This window comes from Mustela nivalis (assembly GCF_964662115.1).
Source record: "Mustela nivalis genome assembly, chromosome: 8".
Lineage (NCBI taxonomy): Eukaryota > Metazoa > Chordata > Mammalia > Carnivora > Mustelidae > Mustela > Mustela nivalis.
The window spans coordinates 143,375,626-143,398,380 of NC_139027.1; the positions used below are offsets into that span (position 1 = coordinate 143,375,626).

The 22,755-nt window shown below is 64.6% G+C and overlaps 2 protein-coding genes across 9 annotated transcripts; one reads left to right on the top strand and one right to left on the bottom strand.

Moving 5' to 3' along the window:
• The first annotated feature begins 6,555 nt into the window (after window positions 1-6,555).
• On the top strand, window positions 6,556-14,564 carry TCEA2 (transcription elongation factor A2). Of its 3 annotated transcripts, none has more exons than XR_014315831.1 (10): window positions 6,556-6,794; window positions 9,749-9,811; window positions 10,144-10,249; window positions 11,219-11,309; window positions 12,380-12,510; window positions 12,738-12,794; window positions 13,156-13,310; window positions 13,379-13,910; window positions 14,077-14,148; window positions 14,350-14,564. XR_014315831.1 is itself a non-coding variant. In XM_082746491.1 (10 exons), exons 1-10 carry the CDS (start codon window positions 6,723-6,725, stop codon window positions 14,356-14,358), a joined length of 900 nt encoding a protein of 299 aa, XP_082602617.1. In that variant the 5' UTR covers window positions 6,556-6,722; the 3' UTR covers window positions 14,359-14,564. The 3 variants fall into 3 exon arrangements, 2 of the variants coding, with proteins under 2 accessions (XP_082602617.1, XP_082602616.1); XM_082746491.1 differs by having other exon boundaries at window positions 13,382-13,525; XM_082746490.1 differs by having other exon boundaries at window positions 6,557-6,794; window positions 13,379-13,525.
• A 691-nt stretch (window positions 14,565-15,255) lies between these two features.
• On the bottom strand, window positions 15,256-22,213 carry RGS19 (regulator of G protein signaling 19). 6 transcript variants are annotated; one of them, XM_082746492.1, is made up of 7 exons: window positions 22,066-22,213; window positions 21,490-21,619; window positions 18,949-19,046; window positions 18,658-18,779; window positions 16,486-16,560; window positions 16,160-16,394; window positions 15,256-16,064 (listed from the first exon to the last, which is right to left on the bottom strand). In XM_082746492.1, exons 3-7 carry the CDS (start codon window positions 18,976-18,978, stop codon window positions 15,873-15,875), a joined length of 654 nt encoding a protein of 217 aa, XP_082602618.1. In that variant the 5' UTR covers window positions 18,979-19,046; window positions 21,490-21,619; window positions 22,066-22,213; the 3' UTR covers window positions 15,256-15,872. The 6 variants fall into 6 exon arrangements, with proteins under 6 accessions (XP_082602618.1, XP_082602621.1, XP_082602620.1 ...); XM_082746495.1 differs by lacking the exon at window positions 18,949-19,046 and having other exon boundaries at window positions 22,066-22,178; XM_082746494.1 differs by lacking the exon at window positions 21,490-21,619 and having other exon boundaries at window positions 22,066-22,150.
• Between the last annotated feature and the right edge of the window lie 542 nt (window positions 22,214-22,755).

A 22,755-nucleotide genomic window follows, 5' to 3' on the forward strand; every position in this document is an offset into this window, starting at 1 on the left:
CTGCGCCCGGGGCCCCTGCGACCATGGCTGTCTTTATTCCAGGCAGCGCGCCCGGGATCTGGGTGGGCAGGTGTCCTAGTCCTGCAGGAGCTGGGCCCCACTCTCCTCAGGGGCTTTTGGAGGAGCAGAGGTGGGGCTGTGTGGGTGTCCCGGGCAGTGCCCCCCCGACCTCCCTGCCTGGGCTGGCCCGGCCTCTTTCGCTCTCCTGCCAGGCTCTGGTGACAGTCCTCAGCTGCCCTGGGAACGGTGCAGTGAAGGAGCGGAGCCCCCAGTGGGCCCTGCAGCTTGTGTTTCTTTTCTGCTGCTGCCCTAGCTTTGTGACAAGCGGCTTTGATGGCCCAACCAGCTGGGACTGCCAAACGGGCTGGGGGGCAGGTCTGTGTTCTTGGGGACCACCCATCCCTTCTCATTCATTCGTACATTATTGAGTGCCTGCTGTGAACTCAGCTCTGTTCTAGGAGACAGTGAACAAAACAGACCCAAGTCCTTGCCTGGGGAAGGGGGCTCCTGTTCTGCTGGACAGGGACAGTCAATAAATCCAGAAACAAGGCAAAGTATGGGGTGCCAGGCTGCAAAGTGTGCTCTGGAGAACGGTGGTGCTGCCGGCTGTGGGGGAGGGAGGGGCCATGTCACGGGTACGCATGGCCTGTCACTCTGTGACGCAACTTTGGAGACAACCCCAGAAGGGAACGTGTACAAGAGATGAGGTGATACCTGGAAAAGAGTGTTGTACACAGTGGGAGCTGCATGTGCAAAGGCCCTGGGGCAGTGAGGTGTTCTGATATAGGGGAAGAGCAGGGAGTGCAGAAGAGAGGGGACAAGGAGCTGTGTGAGGCCTGGGGGGGTCTAGGTCTTTTTCTCTGAGGGAGAGTTGATGACTTAGGAGGGTTTTGAGCAGAGGAGGGTGTGATGTGACTTCGCTTTCTACAGTCTCAGCAGAGCTGCTATGTGGAGATGGACCTGGGCAGCTCAGGAAGGAGGGACTCACCACCAGGAAAGGAGTGGATGGGGTCTGCTCCTGGCTGCCCAGTGGAAGGCTGCCTCCCTGAGGGGTTTCCAGGAGGGCAGTGGGGGTAGTGCGCGCAGACCCATGGGAGAGGCTACCGCAGGGATCCCGTGGTTTGGTGCCCTGGGAGTCAGACCTCTTCCTTTCACCCGCAGCCCTGGACCCCCCCCCCCACTCCCACTCCCCCACCCCCCGCCCCTGGGCCCCTGGGGATGGGGAGGGTGGAGTGGCCGCCAGGCTGGCGGGCAGGGCAGGGAGGGCTGCGTTTCTGGGAATTGTGTGGGGGAAGCACATTGTTCGAGCCTGGAGCAGGCGGCCAGGGCTGCTGCTGGCCTCTAGGGGATGCCTCCTGGCTCCCCCAAGTACTGCCTCTGGGGGAGGGAGCTGGGACTGGGCCAGGGCTCTGGGCCGGCCTGGGGACTTTCCTGAAGATGCTACTGTGGGTGGGCAGCTCTTCCCACTCTGCAGACTGAGAAACTGAGGCCCCAGGAAGGGCTGCGGCAGTGGCGGATCTGCTAGCTCCTAGGACGGGGCGGGGGGTGGGGAGGGGCTCCTGCCGGATCTCAGTCCCTGGTCACTGCCCTGCCTGACCTCAGAGGCCAGGATCTGAGGGAAGCTGCGGTGGGGTGGGGTTGGCTGGGGTCACAGTCCTACACAGCCCCTGTGGCGGTGGCTGTGCTGGGCTGGAGGGTCTGGGGGGCGAGCAAAAGCAGCTGGGTGCCCAGGCCCGGGGGAGAGCTGCCTCAAGGTAGCAGGGGATGGGTGGGGGCTTCTGGGGCCACGGGAAGCGAGGTGGGGCTCTGTGTGAGCGCGGCAGCTTGGGCCTTCCCACCGAGGCCCCTGCCTCAGCCAGAAAGGAAGCGCGGATGCGACCGGCTTGGGTCATGGCCGGCCTGGGGCGGGCAGGGGGTGGGGGACACAAATAGAAAAATAAATGGCCTGAGCTTCCGATGTTTCCGGACTGAGGGTGGGGGAGGGGCAGGCCTCTGGGCCAAAGGTGTGGTTCAGCCTGTGGGTCCTGGACCTTGGCGGTGTCGCTGGGGTGTTCCCAGGCTGCTGTCAGAGGCCCCAGGACAGGGCCCGGCTTCCCACAGAGGACGCTCCTGAGGGCAGGTCCGTGTACTTCTCTCCTCTGGGGGCTGCCCCGGGGGACCATCGTGGGCACGGAGGGAAGGCGCCTGGCGGTGGGCCTGTGGAGTGTCCAGGAGCGCACTCTGGAGTAAGGCAGGGGGAGGATCTCCCACCCCCGGGGGCTCCTCCTCTGCTCCTGGCTGACCTCTCTTCACCTCTGACCTCTAATCAGGAGCCCCTGGGTCTCCGCCCATACATCTACATTTTCATGGCTCAGGCTCCCAAGCTGGTGGCAAGGCCCTGCCTTGACTCCCCATCACCTCATCAGGGCCACCTGGCTCTCAGCTCTCTGTCCCCCACCCACCCCTTCCTCTGCCCCGACCCATCTCAGCAGGAGAGGCTGCGGGTCCTCCGCGGAGGGCCCCATCGGATGCTGGGAGGGTCGCGCCTCAGGCCTTCAGCCCAGAGCAACAGGGAAGTCAGTTCTGAGTTGGCCTCCCTGGGCATGGGGGTGGGGCCTGTCTTTGGGGCTCCCTTGCTGGGTGGTGGCTGGTAAACGTGGGTCCCTTCCTGCCCCTCCCCCGCCTGCTATTGATTTCTCCTCCCTTCACGAGACACACATTTACTGAGCAGCTCTTAGGTGTCCCGGGCTGAGAACGTGGCAGGGGGTGGAGGGGAGGCCTTGTTCTCCCAGCAGAGCAGTCCTTGGGAGACCGACACCTGGCGGGCAGTCCAAGGTGGTTCCGAGCGTCCGAGCGTGAGGACCGCAGGCACGGCCGTTGTGTGTGCCTGTGAGCAACTTTGTCTCCCCGGGGACTGCGGTTGCATGTGGGGGTCAGAAAGGAAATGACGTTCTTCGTTGGCAGAGGGGTCGGGGTAGGGTCTGGAAGGCCGGAGCCCTGCGGAGGGCCCAAGTGGGGTACAGCGGGTTTGCGTAAGCCCTCTCGAGGAGAAGCCCATGGTTTTGATGCCGCCCTCTGGGAGCAGATTTCAGAGCGTACCGGCTGGTCAGGGGGCCCCCCCCGGCAGCTTCTTGGAGGAGGAAGTTCCCAAGGTCAGGTAGGGTCCATGAGGGGTCTGGGGCAGGCTGCGAACGTCCTGAGCAAGGTTCCCAGGGTCATGGACTCATGGGGGCCCCCAGACCAGTACTTTGACGGTGGAATACTGAGTTTTGGGGTTGGTGGGTGCTGCCCCAGCTTTAGCCCTGGTGAGGGTGGGAGCCCCCGCAGCTCCCACCCATGGGGGGCCGCTCTGTCCTACTCGGTCCGCTTCACAGTTGTGGCCAGAATGGACTGCACCTCCCTAGGGGGAGGGCGGTGGACACCGGGCCGGCCAGCTGGTCTGTGGCTCCCGCCCGCCACCTAGAGGCCACTGCTCATCATGGGACACACAGGCTATGCCCCGGGTCATCTACCCAAACCCGGGGCTTCCCATTCAGGCTGCCTGGGGCCCTACCCCCTCCACGCAGGGCTTGACCTGCCAGGTTTCAGGGCTCCTGTCTCAGGGGAACAGCTGTGGCCCCCAGCTCTCCAGCTTGGAAGTACCCTGCCTCCTCTGCCCCGTACCCCGATTTGTTCTGTTGACTCCCTCTTTCCCGTCACCTGCCCTGCCTGGGGCCAGGCTCCTGGGACACTCCCTAACAGCCCCCAGCCCGGCCCTCTGTGGGCCTGGCTCTTGCAGGGCGTCCCCACCTCCTGGCCATCGCCCTGCTGAGGCCCCCGTGTCTCCAATCTCAGTGGAGATCCACGGAGGGGACAGGCCGGGCTCCTGAGGAGGTCTGTCGCTGGAGGCCCCAGAGGTGGACCCCATCTGGTTTCTCCTGGAGGACAAAGGGTCCTAGGCAGCCAGGCCAGGATCTCCACTCCGGCGGAAGGGCTCTAGTCCCCCTCTCCTCCAAGTCCTCACTTTGGGGCCATGTAATGGGGCAGTGCAGGAAGGAAAGCTTGTAGGGTTACAAGGGACACCAGTTACAGTGAAACACAGGTATTTAAATATTTCCTAAAATGTTCGATATAGAAAAACAAACAACAAAAAAGTGTGATATAGAAACCCGAGCACTTTAAAAAATATATTTTACTTATTTATTTGACAGAGAGAGACACAGGGAGAGAGGGAACACAAGCGGGGGGAGAGTCAGGCAGAGGGAGAAGCAGGCTTACTGCCAAGCAGGGAGCCCGATGCGGGACTTGATCCCAGGAGCCTGGGATCATGACCTGAGCTGAAGGCAGAGGCTTCACTGACTGAGCCGCCCAGGCGCCCTGAAGAGTCTTCATTTTTAACCAGCTCCCTTGGTCATGCTTTAGTTACATCTTTGTGGCTTAAACCATTCAACCAGCCCCACAGAGAGGCATTCCTTATACTAAGTCCCTTGCACAGACAGTGGGACCGTAGGTCACCAGCAGGTGCTCCCAGGCAGGGTCAAGGGTGAAGCCCCACACTGGTTTCCCAGGCTGTCTACCTGCCCGCTCTCCTCCCCAGCACCTGGTGCTCATCTGTCCAGTGGAGATCAGGTGGGGACTGACCTTGAGGCTGGGCCTGACAATGACCTGCCCAAGGGTGGCTGTGCTGATAGCCCAGACCCTGCCTCCACCGAGGCCTTGGCCAAGGTCCAGTGTCTGGCACGAACCCTCTTGAGAACCAGGTGATGCTTCTGAGAGGCCTGTGCTGATCTCTCGGACTCCAGTTTGAGGGACCTTAAGCTGTTTTGAGTGCTCTTGGACATACACCTGCCTGCTCAGGAGTGTAGAGGCTGAGTGGTCTGTCGGCCCTCCCTCCCCTGTGGTCCAGGCTTTGTCAGAAGCTATGGCTGAGCTCAGCATCCCAGGGTGCTGGGTTGTGGTGGCTGGAGGTCTTCAGCACCACCAGGGGTTGCTCTAAGAAATCCCCTGAATCAGCTCACCCCTGTCTTCTCAGAGGCCTGGCTGGGGAGCCTCCATGGACACGTCCTCGTGGGCAATGCGGGGCCAGGGTGAATTTCTGAGGTGCTATTCTCTGGGGTTCTTGTTGGTGTCTGTTGTGCAGGAGCCCAGCGAGCTCCCCGTTCTCACCAGTCACTGCTTGTGCAGAGCAGGGCTGGAGGGTGCACAGCTCCAGCTTCCTTGTGTCCCTGGTGTGGCCAGACCCGCAGAGGCTGCACACAGGTTCAGACCATGGGATTCTGGCCATAAGGACTTGCTTGGTTGGGAGGGTCAGAGCTATGGCGCCAGAGCACAGTGAGGGGCAGAACCAGAGCTGGTCTGGAAACGTGGTGATGTGTTCACCATCACAGGGCCTCTGTCCTGGAAAACCTTTGCTCCCTCTTAGGAATTCCGTGCTTTTCCCTTATGATTACTAAGGAATCTCAGAAGTAACCCTGTTTTCCTTTTCACTCTGGCTGCTGGAAAGCTCAGTCATAATCAACTTAACACCCCCGAGAGTCCAAGGCCTGGTCAGCCGACTGGTCATCCCATCTACCACCCGGTCTCACAGCTACTTGGCCTGAATTTCTGGGGCTGTGCGGCTCACAGCACTATAGACATCAGTGCCCTGGCTCGTACCCTCCCCCAGAGCTGTGCCCTGTCCAGCAAAGCGCCCAGCATGGCATCACTGAGTGCGCGGCAGATATGCGCAGGGGATGCTGGGTCTGCCCCTTCTGCTGCGCCCCGCAGGCCTCTACCTGCAGCGGCCGGCCCTCCAGCTAGGTGCAGGCTGGCCATTCCCAGGGACCGCCCCCAGCAAAGGTGACCACTGATTGCTCGTGCGGTGTCCCCTGACCTGTTCTCAGCGCGTGGTGTTTATCAAATGACCGCATCTGAGCAGCGCCGCGGGGCAGACATTTCACGGTCGCGGACACAGAGACACCGAGGGGTCAAGGGACTGTCTGAAGCGCGGAGCCCGGGATTCGCGAAGGAGCGGACGCCGCTGGCTCTCACGGCCTCTCCGAGTCCCCCGGCTCCCTCGGACCCCGCATCCCGCGACTGCCCCCTCCCACCTGCGGGCGCCACGCACCAGCGCTCAGAGACCAGCATCGAGGCCAGAGCGCGCAGGGGGTCCGCGCGGCCTCGGGGCGCGGCGTGGGGGTCGCGAGCTCTCCCGCAGGGTCCCGCGGCAGCGGAAGGTGGAAGAAGAGGGCGCCACGCGGGCGGGGGCAGGCGACGGACCCGAACGCGCCTCTGTGGGTGCTACGCCGTCGGACCGCCGGCCGCTCCGGGGTCGGAGCCGGGGAGGAGGGGTCGCGGGCGCACAAACCCGGGGTCGCGCCCGCCCGGCACGCTCCTTCGGCCTCGGTGCGACCGCAGCGCCCCCAGCCGGCTCGCGGGCTCGCGCGGGCGCTTGTGGGACTGCGAGTCCTGCGGCCCCGTCGGTCTCCGGCGACCGCCCGCGGCGGGACTACATTTCCCAGGAAGCCATGCGACTCCGCGTGGCTTCTGGGAGTTGTGGTCCAGCGCGGGGCGAGCGCGCGCGAGGCAGGAGGCCGCGGGAACTCCATGTCCCACGATGCAGCGCGGCGACCGCGGGGGCCGGGGGTTTGAACGGAGGGTCTCCCGACCGCGGCGGGGCTGCGTCGTCTGCGACGGGTGCGGGCGACGGCGTCGGCCGGGGCAGGGGTCCAGGCCCCGAGGCTGAGGCTGGCGCGGCGGGCGCTGGGGGCCCTGCCCCCGAGGCGATGATGGGCAAGGAAGAGGAGATTGCGCGGATCGCCCGGAGGCTGGACAAGATGGTGACCAAGAAGAGTGCGGTGAGGGGCGCGGGCCGCCAGGACCCCGGGACCCCCGCCCCGCCGACCCCCGCCGAGCCTGCCGAGCCCCCTTCAGGGTCGGGGAGACCACCCGAGGGGCAGGACGAGACCCCGCCCCAGCAGAGACTCCCGGGACGTGGGGAGACCCCCGTCGGTGGCCGAGACCCCTGCCCTGGGCCAGCCCTGCCCTTCACTCCCGCACCCGCGGCCGAGGCCGCAGTCGGGCCTGGACCCGGTCCCGGGAGCCGCGCTCTCTGGACGCAGACCCCAGCTACCAGGCCGAGAGCCCGCAGACCTGAGATCCGTCTCCCTCCGGGCCCCCAACTCCAGGCCGCCCCCGCCCCCAGCCCTGCCGGAGCCGGCCCGCGGACGCGTTCTGGGTGCCGCCCTCCAGGCCCTGCCGTCGCCCCAGCCCGTGCAGACCTTCCGTCCTGGCTGCCCCGCCCTCCGGGGCTCCTTCGGTCTCAGCCTGGGCGTCCTCGCAGCTCATCCCGCCCCCGCCCCCAGGACTCTCCGCGGAGCCCCGACCCCGACTCTGAGCCTCCTGTCCCGCCCTAGGCCTCCCACATCCTTTCTTAGCCTGCGGGAGTTCGGGGTGGGAGACTGGACGCCCCTGCCCGCCCCCTCCCCGCCCCCCACCCCAGCTGCTGCGCGTCCCTCCCCTCGGGTCTGCCTGGGGCTGTGGCCCTCAGCGTCCCCCTTCACAAGCAGGCCAGGGCCTTTCTCGGCGGAGCGGCCCCCTTTTACCCTGTATCTGTCCCCGCCCTACAAGAACCAGGTTTCCCTAATAAATTCTTTCCCTTCCTAGCCAGGACTCAGCCGGCAGCAACTGGGGAATGAATGGGTAGTTATGTAGAGAGACCCCTGGGGTAGACCCCTGGGAGTGCCGTGGGGAGAGCCGCCGTCCAGCTGTGCCCACTGTGCTGCCTGGCATCTGTGTCCTTGGCCAGTGAGTCTTTGGGGGAGGCTGTGCTGTGGTCTCTAAGAGGAACCAGGCAGATGGGGTTCCAACGTCAGCCCCTTCTCAGCTTTGAGATTCTGACAACCTACCTGGCCTCCCATGGACACATCTTTGGTGGGTGGTACCTGCCTTTGGGATGTTGGGAGGGGTCCTGGCCGGCTCCCTGAGAGGCTCTGTAAACACAGCCTTCTCCCCCCAAGACTGGGGGCAACTGGTTAGGGTGGTGGAGGGGCTCCATCATGGGCTTGAGATGCTGGGCGGCCCCTCCAGGACTGTCTGCTTGCTCTGGGCTCTGAGTGGTTTTTTGGGTTAAGCAGGCTTTTCATGGGTCCTTGTTGACCAGGTTCTGGACAGGGTTTGACACTGGGACCTAAAAGGGGGCTGGCTCCCCTCATTCGTTCAGCAAACGGCAGCCCCTACAGACAGACACACACACACACACACACACACACACTCTCTCTCTCTCTCTCTCTCTCTCTCTCTCTGAGTTCATGCCCCTGGGAGGCCGTGGGCAGCACAGAGCGGGGGTGGGGGGGAGCAACCCTGAGCCGTATCCAGAGGTGACCAGGGAAAGAAGCTGCTGCTTCTCTTGAAGGAGACAACATCCCCCAGGTGGGGTCAGAGCTGGGTCCGTGCAGGGCTGGGCGGGGGCAGGTGACGCTGGGGGAGGGTGTGTCCAGGCAGAAGCAAGGAGCACGAGGAGGGGGAGCTGAGCACCCTCTGGGCCCGGAAGGCGCCTGGGGTTTGAGGGTGCTGTGGTGCGGGCAGAGAGAGAGCTACCAAAAGTTCCAGTGCCTGGGAGGCTCTGTGGGGATCTGGGACCCGTGACTGGGAGGTCAGGAGTGGTGTTTCTGCCAGTGGTCTGGCGCCCACAGAAAACTGATCAGTGAGCAGCCCTGTCTTTGGCTCTGATGATCATCTTTTTTTCTCTGAGGAGGTCACTTCAGGGCTGGACTCTGTGCAGCCTGAGGGGCAGAGCCTGCTGGGGGTGACGTGGGGGGCGGGGTTAGAGCATAGATACCACCCCGATTGGGGGATGGGGCAGGGCCAGCCCTGCCCACGGCCTGGGCTGCAAGATGTGCGGGTCTCACAACCTTGGGTGGCTGGGTCAGGTTATTTCTGCCCCCTTCACGTCAAGGGAAAGACCCACACATGAAAACCCGTGTGTTATGAAGAGAAGCCTCTGTGAAGAAGGGAGGAGGCTGGAGGTGTTGGGTGGGGTGTGGTCATCGCTTGAAGTTGAAGGGGCTTTGCCAAGAAGGTGTCCTTTGAATAAACTTTGAAAGGAGGAGGACAAATCTGTAGATCTTTGGGAGGTGTGTCTGGCAGCGGAGGCAGCAGGTGCAAAGGTCCTGAGGTGAGCCGCTTGGCACACTTGAGGGACCTTAAGCTGAGCCTGGAATGGAGAGAGCAGCCCATTTGTGTGTGGCCTTGGTGTGGGGGAGGGCTTTGAAGAAACAGATGTGGGGTGGGAGGGGCCAAGGAGGGGACGGTGGCTGGCCCCAGGGTTAAGGCAGGGCCTGGAGGGATTGATGAAGCTTGGGGCCGTGGGACAGGAGTCCGGGTGTGGATGTGATGGCAGTAGCGCTTGGCCTCTGCAGGGGATACTGACCTTGCCGGGTTGACCCCTCTCAGCTGGTGGGCGATCCGCTTCAGGGAGAAGCTGCCCAGCCCACCACAAGGGACAGGACACTGGATGGGGCAGTGAGCACCCCTGGGGCCACACCTTCCCCTGGGTGCGACCCTCCTGCTGGGGAGGGACTGCGGTCCTTGGGGCTGTTTCCTGCAGCCGTCGCTTGGTCAGTGACCCAAAGTCCTGGGACTGAGTTTGCCAAGCCGCTTTCCGTCTCCTTCTGGCCCTCTCTGGGCATCGGACCCCAGGTGGATCTCCAGATTGTTGCTCCTTGTGCCCCCCGCCTTCTTTTAGAGGAGGCAGGGGCTCTGGCCACAGAAACCTCGAAGTCATTTATGCAGGTCCCCCTTCTCCTTCCAGGAGGGAGCCGTGGACCTGCTGCGGGAACTGAAAGCCATGCCCGTCACGCTGAACCTGCTGCAGGTAGGGCTGGGCGCGCCCCCTGCCTGGGACAGCTCCCGGGTACCTGGCAGGGCTTGCTGGCCCCTGCCTCGGGGCCTTGGTTGGTACAAACGTCTGTCCTGGAGGACACCATCCGTGCCTCTGTCTGTTGCTCAGGAAGACAAAGGGGCACCTAAGGATAACCCACCGTGTTTCTCGCTGATGCTCCTGGGCTCCTCATGGGACAGAAGCCCTCAGAAAGGGTATCCACTGCACAAGCTGGTCCCCGTTCCCTGCCCCATGGGAGCCTTGGAGGGTCTGTGAGGATGTGATTGCTGCCCCCCCCCACCCAGCCCAGGCTGCTTGTTTTGCAGTCTACACGGGTTGGCATGTCTGTCAACGCCCTGCGGAAGCAGAGCTCTGATGAGGAGGTCATCGCGCTGGCCAAGTCTCTGATCAAGTCCTGGAAGAAGCTCCTGGGTGCGGGTCAGGCGGCATGGGCCGGGAGCTGGGGCCCCTTGCTGGTCAGCACTGTGTAGGGTGCGGGTAGTGCTGTTCCTGAGCCAGGGCCACCTGGGAGTGGGGTGTTCCGGAACTGGTCCGGGAAGGCTTGGGGCTAGGACACCAGGGGAACCATCGAAAAGCTCGAAAAGAATGCTGAAGGTAGTAGCAGGAGTGCACTTGAGGGTGGCCAGGGGCCCTGGAGGGACCTGAGTGGGGAGGTCACACAGAGAGAGGGGGTCAGCGCAGCTAGAGGGCAGGGGCCAGAGGAGTTGGGGAGAGAAAGAGGAGAGACAGCTGGGGTGGGAAGACGCCCACCCGGGGACCCTGAGGGCCCCACCCCTTCCCAGCCTGTCTTGGGCTTGGTCCAGCCCCTTGCGGAATAGAGCTTGGTGTCCTGGGTCTGTCTTTAGTCCTGAGGGGCTGGTGGCCTACGTGTTGGGCAAGTGTGTTTATTCTGCTGGTGGGGGGGCTGCGCCTCGTCCTCAGGGACGGTCCCCCAGCATTGCCTCGGGTTTCAGGAGCCTTGTGAACGGCGGTTCACTGTGACCCCCAGGGCCCAGTGGGGGAGGGACCACGCCTGGTCTGTTTCCAAGTTCAAACACTCCGTCTGTGGGGGCTGACAGGGGACTCTGGACTCAAGGGTCACTTCGGGCCTATGGCTGTGCTGTCTGCTGAGACGGCAGACCCCCGAGAGGCCTCCCGGGCTGGGTGAGGGGTAGGAAAGGGGTGTGGGGCTGTCTTGGGACCTTCTGAGGAGGGAGGACAGACGGCCCCAGGTGCAGAAGTCTCAACAGCTAGGGTCCCAGGTGGGTTGAGGGTGGGGGTGCTAGAGCTGGTGATGTGACCAGGGCTGTGCTGTGGGGGCGATCTGCCCCCCTCCCTAGCCTGGTCCTGCCCTCCGGTTCTGCACCCCTAGCCAGCCGCCTCCTTTCCTGGCACTTGCAGACGCCTCTGATGCCAAAGCCAGGGAGCAGAGCAGGGGCGGGCCTCTCCCCCCATCGTCCTCGAAGGAGCCCCCCGAGGCCAAGGATCCCAGGTAGCGCACCTGGAAGACTGCTGCTTGCCCTCCTGCCCCTGTCCCCCACCCCTGACCCTCCTGCTCAGCAGATGGAAGGGCAGGTTTCCTTGTGCCCTGGGGCTGCTGAGACCATCGACACGAACACTTCTCAGAGGGAACTTTCCCTGGGGGGGCCGTGCCTGGCCTGGGGGGCCTCTTGCTGCTCCCTTCTCTTCCAGAGCTCCTCCGGACCCTGTGTCTTTCCAGCCCCAACCATCTGCAGGGTCAGGCTGTGTCTACCCTCTGCAGCTGTCCCTGAGCTCCACATCCATGTCCTGGGGGCTCCTCACTGGCCAGCTCTGGCTGAGCAGCCCCCTTAGCTGGAGTCACACTGCTGCTGAACCCCTTGCCCCCTTGGGTGCCCCAGGCTGCGAGTTCTGGGGGCCCTGAGGCCTCGCTGCTGCGGCCCCAGGGAGGGCAGTCACGGAGACCGGGGTTCCTCATGCGGACGGGCTATGGCCCACAGGCTGCTTTGCCTTTGACCCCACGGGGCAGAAGTGGCAGGAGACCAGCCAAGGCTGATCTCTAGACTCCGAGTAGCTGTGCAGGGCTGTGGGCTTATCTGCCCGTCAGCACCTGTTCCCTCCAGGAGACCCTTGCTCCCCCTGACTTGTGGGGCTCACGAGATGCAGGGGTGTGAGGCAGAGGGCTGGGTGGATGCAGTTTCGTTGTCCGGCAGCTTGTGGGGAGTGCCCGGCCCATCCAGGGACGTCTCTGCTGGATGGGGCCACCTGTGGTCTGGGCGACCCCCGACACCATCTGCCTTTCCCTGGTCTTGAGTGGTGTGGCCCTGTGTTCTGGCCTCATGGAGGGCAGGGACCCGCTCCCCCCACCTGGGAAGTCCCACCCGCTGGGCTTTCCTGCCTCTGGCCAGCTGGGCAGACCCCTGGGGCATGGTGGGCTGGAGTCGGGAGGCGGGGGGGTGGGGCAGGACCACGGGCTGCTGTCAAGGTAAGAAGGAGCAGGGATTGTGGCTGTCCTGTTGGCTTTTCTGGGACCCATGTGTCCCCGGGGTGCACACGGCCCGAGGGGGGCCTGTCTCTCTCCAGCCGCAAGAGGCCAGAGCTACCCAGGATGCCGTCGGCACCAAGGATCACCACGTTCCCCCCAGCGCCGGTCACATGTGACGCCGTGCGCAACAAGTGCCGGGAGATGCTGGCCGCAGCTCTGCGGACGGACCGTGAGCGCCTCCGACACGCACCTGGGGTCCTGCGGTAGACTGGCCGAGGCCTGCCCGGGGGACAGCCTTCTCCCCTAGCTCACTGCAGCTGAGCCCGGGCTGGGGGGGGGGGGGCGGGCAGGGGGTCTTTTGGTCCAGCAGAGCACCTGGGTCCTGGGCCTCGGGGGCTGGGTGGCTGGCAGAGGGGGTGCGGCTGGGGGGCCATTAGTCCGGGCTGTCTCTCGCAGATGACCACATGGCTGTTGGCGCGGACTGCGAGGGCCTGTCGGCCCAGATTGAGGAATATATCCTTTACGCAGGGGCTTGGAACCCGGGGCTTTCTGGTGGAGTCAGGAGGACAGCCGGACTCGCTCCCCGGGGACCGCGCCAGGGGGTGGGTCGGTTGACCGGGAGGGCCCTCCCTGGATCTGCTGAGGGACTGAGTCCACCGGGGCACGGGTCCCCCAGGGCTTTGCAGCTACAGCTGGGCCTCAGCCAGGGGTGAGTCCAGTGGGGACCCCCGCTCAGCAGCCTCTCCCCTCGCTGCCAGGCGCGGGGGGCAGACTGTTGCTGGGCCCCTTCCCCTCGCTGGCCCCCCTTGGCTGGCCCCATGGGCGGTGGAAGGCAATCACACTAGGCTCTGGACAGGTCCTTAAACGCCTGCACGCATCTTCCGGGATGTGGGAAACACGGACATGAAGTACAAAAACCGTGTGCGGAGCCGCATCTCCAACCTCAAGGACGCTAAGAACCCTGACCTGCGGCGGAACGTTCTGTGTGGCGCCATCACACCCCAGCAGATCGCGGTCATGACGTCAGAGGTGAGTCCCGCTGGAGGGGTGTGGGGCCCCCCCTGCGCACTGTGGTGAGTACGTGGTGACTTGTCCAGGAGATGGCCAGTGATGAGCTGAAGGAGATCCGGAAGGCGATGACCAAGGAGGCTATCCGGGAGCACCAGATGGCCCGCACGGGGGGCACTCAGACGGACCTGTTCACCTGCGGAAAGTGCAGGAGGAAGAACTGTACCTACACGCAGGTGTGCCCCGGCCCCTCCGTCATGCTCCAGCAGCCTGTGCCTGTCCCTGGGGCGGGGGGTGAGGTCCGCTGACCCCTGGACACATGCATAGTGAAAGGCACAGGGCTGCAGAGTCACCTTGGGGACCTCCTCCTTTGCCTGGCACCCCTGGTCCCCCGCAAGCAGCATTTCGGGGGTGGTTTGCTCTGGGCACTAAAAGTGGGGGACGTGGCCTCCCCCAGCATGGGGGGGCCCAGGGGATGTTGTTGCTGGCCAACAACATGGGGGGGGTGTGCTGTGCTGCCTGGACAATGCTCGGACCCGTGGAGGTGGACAGTGACGTGGACTTCAAGATGCGACTGGGCCCCCTGCTAAGCGACTGGAGTCGCTGTGGCAGCCTCGGCAGGTCGGCCAGGGGGGCGGAGGGTCTCCCATGCCAGCACCGCTCAAGGGTACGGCAGCCTCCCTGCGTTGGGACTCAAGGGAAGACCTGTACCTCGGGGCCTCCTGCTCCAAGTGGCTTGAGTCCCTGGGGTTGGGGGTGGCCCCCCTCACCATAGCCCTCCCGGCAGGTGCAGACGCGCAGCTCCGATGAGCCCATGACCACCTTCGTTGTCTGCAATGAGTGTGGAAATCGCTGGAAGGTAGGTGGGCGGGCCTTCTCTGAAGGTGGGTGTCTCCATCCTCCCAGGTGTGGGACCCTTGTGACGGGGGGATGGGGGACAGCCCTGCTCCACCAGCCTCCTGGGGCTTCAGAGGAGGGGGGTGGAGACCCCAGGCCTGCTGCTCGCCCTGCGGGGGTCATGGTCTGCACGGGGCTGACCGCACTCATCCACCCCGTGCAGTTCTGCTGAGCCTTGGGATGTGCGTGAAGCCTCAGGCTGCGGCCAGCACAGTGCCGCGGCCTCCCCGTGTCCTCTGTCGACAGTCACCGCTTCTCGGCAGCCGCCCTGTGCCCACCTGAACTTCCCCAGAGGGCTGCGCACCCTGCTCCCCAACCTTGCCTGCGGTATACCTTTCTTCCTCTTTCCCCCAAATTATTAAATGTTTCTGTTTGCCATTCTGATGTTTCTGGCCCTTGGTTCTGGTGGACCATGCAGTCGGGCTGTGACCTGGGTCCTCTGGCCCCACTGTCTGGCCCTCCCCCGCTCCACGGGAGGGGGATGGCAGCTCTTCTCCTTGGGATCAGGTGACACTCAGGTTTGGTTCTGCTGAACAGAGATGGAGGGAAGAGCCCTCGGGCCTCAGAACATGGGGGGCGGACCCTGCCTGGGTGTGCCCATGGAGAAGGGGCAGCTGCTGGGGGTACACAGCGTGGGCATGCACACACACGGGATCGGGGGGGAGGGGGCCTTAGGTAGAGGACCCAGGGCCTCCCAAACTTCCCCAGGCACTACAGCTCTGGGCCCAGGGCTTATGGGCAGGAGGCTGCATCTGGGTCCCCAGCCTTTCTCAAGGACTTGTCCTCACCCTGACTCTCTGCTCCTGATGATGGAACGGATGGGGTGGGCCCTGGACCTGCTGCAGGTCTGAGTCCCTGTGCCTCCCAGAAATTCGGGCGATGGGGCGGCAAGCGCGTGTGCCTCGTGGAGGCTGCCCCTGTCAGCACCTCGCCCTTGCCTTGGCCCCCTCACTGGCCCATGGGTGAGCGCAGCTGCCCAGCGGGGCCTGGTCTCCTCTACTCCCTGCACTGGTCTGGAACAACCCATCATTCTTGAATCTCCCCCAATGCGAAAAGAAAGGAGAGAACGTTTGCTTTAAAAATATCTTCAATAATAAGATCCTATTTTGGATAAAGAAGGAATGGAGATAAATATGAAAACATCTTTTTCTTTTTTTGATAAAATACAGTAAAGACATGTTTCCAGGTTTAAACTTCATGAAAATATAAAAAAGAAACTGGCTCTTGTTGCCTTGAGCCTAGTTCTGAGGTTCTGGGTCTGATCTGGGCGCAGACAGCTCGCGTCAGAGGGTCTCCTCGTGTCCCAACTAGACGACACAGAGGCTCTGCTTCCCATCAGAGGCATTTTTCAAGGTCCCCGGCTGCCGGGGAGGAGGCCCCCCCATGAAGCCGCTGGGTCCGTGAGCACTCCCGGGAGGGTCCCTCTCCCCCAGCAGGAGCCCTGGGCCCACCAGCAGGGAGCCGGTTGGGGAGGGGCTGCTTGGTCCCAGAGGCCCTCACACCTGCCTCTCAGCAGGACCTCAGGGTACCATGTCCCTTGCGTCGGGAGGGCGCTCCAGTCTGGGACTGCCCCCACGGGTGCTGGGCCCCCGTGGCCGTGCCGGACACCTGCTGGCACAGGTTTGTGCAGGTAACCGAGTCCTTTCCTGCCGGCTGGGTCGGTGCCGCAGCGCGTGGGTGAGCAGCCTAGGCCTCGCTGGAGGACTGGGAGCTGCCCCGGAGCAGCAGGGCACGGTAGGTGGGGGAGCTGAGGAAGCGGGGGTAGGAGTCCCGGTGCATGAGCGTGTAGATCTGCAGCTGGGCGTCATCGAAGGTGTGCGCCGACGGCTCCTGCATCTTCTTGTTGATGCCTTCGCGCACGCGCGAGTCCAGGCTCACCTGCGGGACGGGATGCCGGCGTCAGGGGCCCTGGAGGTGTCCCCGCGCCCGCCCCACCCCCCCGAGCCCCGCCCTGGGCCGCCATGGCGGTGCACCTCTTTGGGGGACAGAATGGACACGTAGTCCTCATAGATGAGCCGGGCCTTCTCGTCCACCACGTGCTGGTTGGCCTCAGCCTTGAGCTCCTCACAGGCCAGCCAGAAGAGCATGTTCTCCTCGCTGTACTCCGTGCGCAGAAACTCGCGGAACACGCTGCGGCCCGCCGGGCTGTGCATCAGCTTGTCGAACGACTGCGCCCAGCTCCGCACCTCCTCGGGGCTCGGCGTGGCGCTGTGGGCATTCCCCGCCAGGCCAGGTCAGGCCCGCACCCCCCCCGCCCCGCCCCCCCGACACGCGCGCGCACGCGGCCGGCCACACCTACCATGCCTCGCAGCCCGGGAGAGGCTGCAGCTTGTTCTCCCGGGAGACCCGCCACGCTCGCCGCCGCTCTTCAGCCCTGCCCGCAGAGAGAGTGGGCTCTGGCCTCCGCGGTCCACCGGCGCTGGGTGCGCGCGCGCACGCACGCACCACGGCACGGACACGCGGGCGCACGCACCCACACGGCACAGACGCGCGCGCACGCACCCACCCACGTAACGGACACGCGCGCGCACCCACCCGCGGCACAGACGCGCGCGCGCGCACGCACCCACCCACGGCACGGACACGCACCCACATGGCACAGACACACGCGCACGCACGCACCCACCCACGGCACAGACGCGCGCACGCACGCACCCATGGCCCAGACACCCGCGCGCACGCACCCACCCACGGCACGGACACACGCGCGCACTCACGGTACGGACACGCGCACGCAGCCGCCCACGGCACAGACACGCGCACGCACGCACCCACCCACGGCACGGACACACGCACGCACCCACGGTACGGACACGCGCACGCAGCCGCCCACGGCACAACACGCGCGCTCACCCACACGCACAGACACGCGCGCGCACGCAGCCGCCCACGGCATGGACACGTGCATGCACCCACGGCACAGACGCGCGCGCACCCACCGACGGCACAGACACGGGCACCCACACGGCACGGGGAGCTCAGCTTCTGCGTGAAGCCCCTGCAGGAGGGCCGCTCCGCAGTCCGCTCCTGTCCCACCCGCCGAAGGGCTGAGCCTTCAAGCACCCGCGTCTTCACTCGGGGTTGTGGGTGTCCGCAGTACCCAAGTATTTACATAGCAGGGAGACTCCCTGAAACTACATTGTGTTTATTTATTTCCTGCGTTAAGAAAAAAGATTTTATTGATTTGAGAGCGAGCACAAGCAGGGGAGGAGCCCGCGGAGAGGGAGAAGCAGACTCCCCGCTGAGCAGCAAGACCAACGCGGGGCTCAAACCCAGGGCCGCCGGGACCGCGCCCTGAGCCTGAGGCAGATGCTTCTCCAACCGAGCCCCCCAGACGCCCCCAAACTACATCATGTTTAAAGGGTCCCTAAAGTAACAGCGTCTTTCTTTCTTAAGATACACGTTTTTGGTATGTTGGCATCAGGGCACAGCCCTGCCTCCAGCCAGAACTCCCTCCACGGCCCCCGCATGTCTAACAGACATCTCAAACCCGAACAGCCAGACAGACTCCGTTCCTCTCTTACCCTGCCTGCTAGACCCCAAACTCTCCCTCGGTCCCACAGGCAAAGTCTCAGTGCGTCCTGATTTTTCGTGACCACCCCTCTCCCATCTCGCGCGTGAGTTGCTCACTGGTCAGCCCATACCCCTTTGAGGGGCACCTGGGAGCCTCCGTCGGTGAAGTGTCTGCCTTGGGCTCAGGTCGTGATCCCGGGGTCCTGGGCCTGAGCCCCACAGCAGGCGCTCGGCTCAGTGGGGGGTCTGCTTCTCCCTCTGCCTCCCCCCACTTGTGCCCATGCTCTCTCTCTCTCTCTCGGTCTCAAATAAATAAATAAAATCTTAAAAAAAAACATCCCCCTTTGAGTCCCCACAGGACTGTCCACTCAACCCCCATGGGCTGAAAGCCTGGATAGGGCTAGGCCTCTGTCAAGTGAAAACTCCCAACAGCTTCTCTGCAGGCGGACAGAACCCCCTTACCACCTGGGGGCCCCACCCCCGCCCTCTGGCAGGCCGCTCTCGAAGCTCATCCCCATCATCCCCAGGCCAGGTCCCTGCTCACTGTCGCTCCACCTAACATTGTATAGGACAGGCTTCTGTCTCTCCCTCTGTGGGACCCCAGGGCCAGCTGAGGCTGTGTCCCAGCGGCGTCTGCATGTGCTGCGTAAATGGACAGATGTGGCACACCCGGTGGACTGGCCAGGTGCCTGCACACGGACACACCCTCGGGCGCTCGACGCCTGAAAGCCACACATGCAGAGGGGTCTGGGCACTGGCCCCTGGTCAGCAGGGCCCAGGGGCCCTTGAATAAGAGCTGTGGGGGGCAAGGCCTCCTGCCTTCAGGTGATGCCTCAGAGGCCATCTGCGGGTTTGGGGGCAGGCCCTCAGCCCCACATCTGCACAGCTCGCCCCCCCGGCCCTGCCCCCCCCAAGTTCCCACGTTCCAGGGTCGCCCCCTTCCCCAGACTCCACGTACCAGGAACAGCCACAACAGCAGCACCAGCACAAGCAGCAGGGGTTGCGGCTGGGGACAGCCGGGGGGGCTGCATCATGACTGGACATCGAGGGGGGCTGGTCTGCCTCCTGCGGCCCTACGTGCTGGTGACATGGAAGCTTCCTCAGCTCCAGGCCAGAGCCGCGGCCCACACACCTTTCCCCCGACTCCCCTCGGTGGGCAACCCCCACCCACCTCCCAGCCTCCCAACTCTTTGCTCCCCCCGCCCCCATTCCCACAAGAGGGGCAGAGGCAGGGGTGGAGGTGGTGCACCTGCTTCTCAGTCTCATGTGGGGTGGGCATGGGTGGGAGGAGGAGGTCGCCCGGGCTCCGTGGTGCTGGCGCCAGGACCGTCACCACAGCCTGGGAGTCTGAGAAGAGAGGTGGAGGTTCTCGCTGAGAACCTGGGACTGTAGCCTCCACTTGTCCTGGAGTCTCTCCCTCCTTCCCAGACCCCTGGGGGCCTGCTCCCCTGCCCCCCACTCTGTTCAGGCTCCTCCACCAGCGCCGTGAGCAGGGACAGGGCCGGTGAGGAGGGGCCCCGACAAGATCTCCACAGGAGGCTCCGGGACACCCCCATTTGCCCCGTCCCTGGGAAGCCGGAAGTCTGGGTTCCTCTTTCTTGGTTTCCGGCTCCTGGCCCCTCCCAAGGGGACTGGGGGCCCCACTGGTCTGGGGCTCTCAGGTTAATGCATGAGGGTGGTGGCCGGACATTTGGACCCCCTCCCCAGCTCCCTCCATTCTGGGTTTTCTGCAGTGGGTGGGGGCAGGGGGAGGGTTGCTCCCCATGGGGAGTGCCCGTCTGCAGGTCACTAGGCCTGCAGCATGGAGAGGAGTGGGCCAGGACCTTCCCAGGGTGTGGGAAATGCAGCAGGGCGTGGGGGAGGAGGGCCATGAACCCCCTAGCCATGAGCCCATGGCTTCTGTCTTCTAGATCCTGAGCCCTAGGTCCTGGGCCCTGCTTCCAGGACTCAACCCCCAGCTGGTGCCTTACCACGCCCAGGGGCTCCCAGCCTCCCTCCCCCCCACCCCCACCAGGCTGTGGAAACCAATGCGACCTGGGGTGCCAGTGGTGGAGGGGCGTGGGGGGTAGCAAGGGGTTGGGGTGTCCTGCTCCCTGAGTCAGAGATGTGGGATTGCTGGAGAAGGTGAGGGTCAGCATTCTTTTCAGTATCTGTACCCATGTTTCAGGGTGGAGGCATGCAGGGGGCCCTGGGCCCTGGAGTCCCAAGACAGGGTGAGGAGCTTGACCCTCCCACCTCCATCCCCCCATGAGGCCAACCACAGATCCCAGAGTCTCCACCATGAGGAGGGAGTCAATCAGTGCCCTGGGGGCAGTTTTGAATGCTTTCCCACCATGGCCCCTGCCTGTGCCCACCTCGGCCTAAGTGAGGACACACAGAGCCCAGGGGCTCCCTTGCACAGCGGACAAGGACCTTCCTGAGCCAGCCGGTCCTGCCCTCACCCCATCTGGGTGCCTGGAGGCTCCCGACTTGCTCTCACTTTATTTCCTCATGTCATTACCATCCTCCCTGCTGTCCCCACCCCGCGGCTTGTGGACTTTCAATCCCCATTTGGGCCATGTTGGCTTCTCGGGGTCTCCCAGGGTACGAGGGAAGGGAGGAGGAGCTCTAGCACAGGCACCACGGCTGGGCAGGTCTTGGGACTGTCTCAGGTCTCTGGGCAGCAGGGACACCGGGACGGCGTGTACACCGGAGTGCCCCTGCCTCCAGGGCCTGGGCACGCAGAGGCCCTGCCCTGTGTAGGGTCCCCTGGGGCTGAGGCCCCTGACCAGCTAGCTACCTGACTTCCCCTGAGATCCTGGGCGAGGGGACCCTCAAACTGGGTCCCAGAGACACTGGGCAGGCAGATGGGGAAGCAGCAGCTGACAGCTTGCCTTTCCCTCAGGGGTCAAGCTTCTCGGGGAAAGGAAGGGGTGTGGCAACCTCTGGTCTGGCAGCTGGGCAGAAAACTGCTCTTCCTCCTCTGCACCCCCCACCCACTGTGAGTGGGGGCAGGGCCTGTCCCCTCTCCCCCCGGCACCCCAAGACTCAGCTCTGAGTTAGAGGAGGGGCCCTGTCTGGGAGTGCAGATCCAGGGGGGCCCCGGGGCTGGAGGCTGCATTTGGGGTCCGTGTCTTCTGCGCCTCTTGCAGGCCTGGACTAGCTCCCTGCGCCCTCCTCAGGCTGGCTGGGGTTCTCTGGCCGCCCACTCTCTCTTGAGGGGCTACAGGGTCTGAACTGGGGTTTCTGCCCCCCCATCCTGGCATTTGGGAGGTGAAGCATTCCTCATTCCCAGCCCCTTGGGGGCTTTGGCCCCCAAGTCTGGGATGGGAGAGGCTGGACAGGCAGCAAGCCTGGCCTCTGGGGACAGAGGTTCCCTTGGGGGCAGCTGGTACTCTCCGCAGAAGGAAAAAGAACGTCCCTGAGCCCGCCCAGTCCAAAAAAAGAAGAAAATGTGACAATCCCAGAAAAAAATGCCATAACCTTTGGGTGGAGGGCTGACAGAGGGGCTCCTTTCTTTGATTCTGATGGTACTCAGTACCCTTGAGGTCTGCTGCCCCCCATTTGATTGGTGAGGGGAGCCCCAGCCTGACTCCTCCAAGGCAGGCCAGGTCTTTCTAACCCTGGTGACCCTTGCCCCCCCCCCCCCCCCCCCGCTTCTGCAGTGGTGGGCGCAACCTATTTCTCTCTTCCTCCTGCTGCTGGCAAGGTTTGGCCTGGTAGAGCTTGTCTCCTTCTTCAGGGGCCCCTTCCTCTAGCCTCTGACGCCCCCACCCCTGTCTCAAGGAACTCGCCATGGCGCCCCACTCACCATCGACCCAAAGGCGAGGTGGGGGCGGGATGTGCCAGGTTCCCTCTGGGCCCCACCCTGGCTGCCGAAGGGGCGTGCACTGCAGCAGCAGGGACTCGACTCGGACGGCAGGAGGTACTCCTGCGGCGTTCTGGAGGGAGGCCGGCGCCGGGAGCCCCCGATCAGCTGGGGTCGGGGGCGCAGCGCCTCCCCTGCGCCTTGCAGGGTGAGTGGCTGCCAGATCCAAAGGGATGGGGGTGGGGGCGGACAGGGTGTCCCGCCTCGGCCCCTCCCCACCAGGCTGGGGGGGGGCGGGAGACGCGGAAACGGGGGTTCTTCCGGCCCCCCCTTTGAGCAATCACTTCCCCAGGCTCTGAGCCGCAGAAAAAGGGGAACCGGGTTGCAGCACCCCCTCCCCCACGCGCGGGGGACTGGCTCCAGTCCCGCCACGGCCCAGGGTCCACGTGGACCCCGCGGCTGGAGTCCTTGGGGTGCGGATCCCGGCGCCAGCTCCCGCGGCTCCCGCCCCGTACGGCCCCGGGGCCCGGAGGGGCATGGCCGCCGTCCTCGGCGCCGCGCGCGCGCGCGCGCACTCACCGACCGCGCTCCCGAGCCGCTCGCGCCGCCGCCGCTGGCCCGCGCGCCCCGAGGTCCGGCTGGATCGTCGGGGAGGGGGCGCAGGGTGCAGTGCGCAGGCGCCTCGGCTGCACTTCCCCAAAGCGCGGGGACGGGACTTCCTCGCGCGGGGAGGCGCCCGGCCCGCCCTGCCAGGCGCGCCCCGCCCCGCGCTCGGCTGGCCTCAATCCCCACCCGCCCCCTCCCCAGCACCCGGCAGATCCGTCGGGGCGCCCAGGTCCCCAACATCGCCTAGGGTAGCCCGTAGAGATGAGGGGCTAAAAACGGGGTCTCTGGACCCAGGACGGCCTGAGCTGGCACTGGAATAGACGGGGGTGTGGCCGTGTCCCCCACTCTGTTCAGGGGGGCCAGTCCAGCTTTGTCATTCTTGTGGGTGTTCATGAGACTCTGGTCCAGTGCCTGACCCCAAGAGCCCTCAAGCCTCAGGGGTCCCTCCAGGCCCAGCCCTAAGCGTCTCTACGACTGTGGACTCGCGCCTGTAAAGTGGGGTTAAGCCTATGCCGGCTCCGTGCTCGAGGGGGCTTCCCCAGGAAAGGGGGTCTAATGCCGAGGTCCGATTCCGAGGGTATGGGTTCCTACGTCCGGAGTCACCGAATGTTCCTGTCTGCGGGGCAGGCTGAGTCTCTTCCGAAGCCTCCAGTTGCCCCACTA

Coding starts and splice junctions, on each gene's coding strand:
- RGS19 (XM_082746492.1), bottom strand. CDS start 18,978: ATGCCCACCCCACATGAGACTGAGAAGCAG. Junction 16,561..18,657: donor TGCTGTTGTGGCTGTTCCTG/GTACGTGGAGTC, acceptor CTCTGCGGGCAG/GGCTGAAGAGCGGCGGCGAG. Junction 16,395..16,485: donor CTCCCGGGCTGCGAGGCATG/GTAGGTGTGGCC, acceptor GAATGCCCACAG/CGCCACGCCGAGCCCCGAGG.
- TCEA2 (XM_082746490.1), top strand. CDS start 6,723: ATGATGGGCAAGGAAGAGGAGATTGCGCGGATCGCCCGGAGGCTGGAC. Junction 9,812..10,143: donor TCACGCTGAACCTGCTGCAG/GTAGGGCTGGGC, acceptor CTTGTTTTGCAG/TCTACACGGGTTGGCATGTC. Junction 12,795..13,155: donor GTCGGCCCAGATTGAGGAAT/ATATCCTTTACG, acceptor AAACGCCTGCAC/GCATCTTCCGGGATGTGGGA.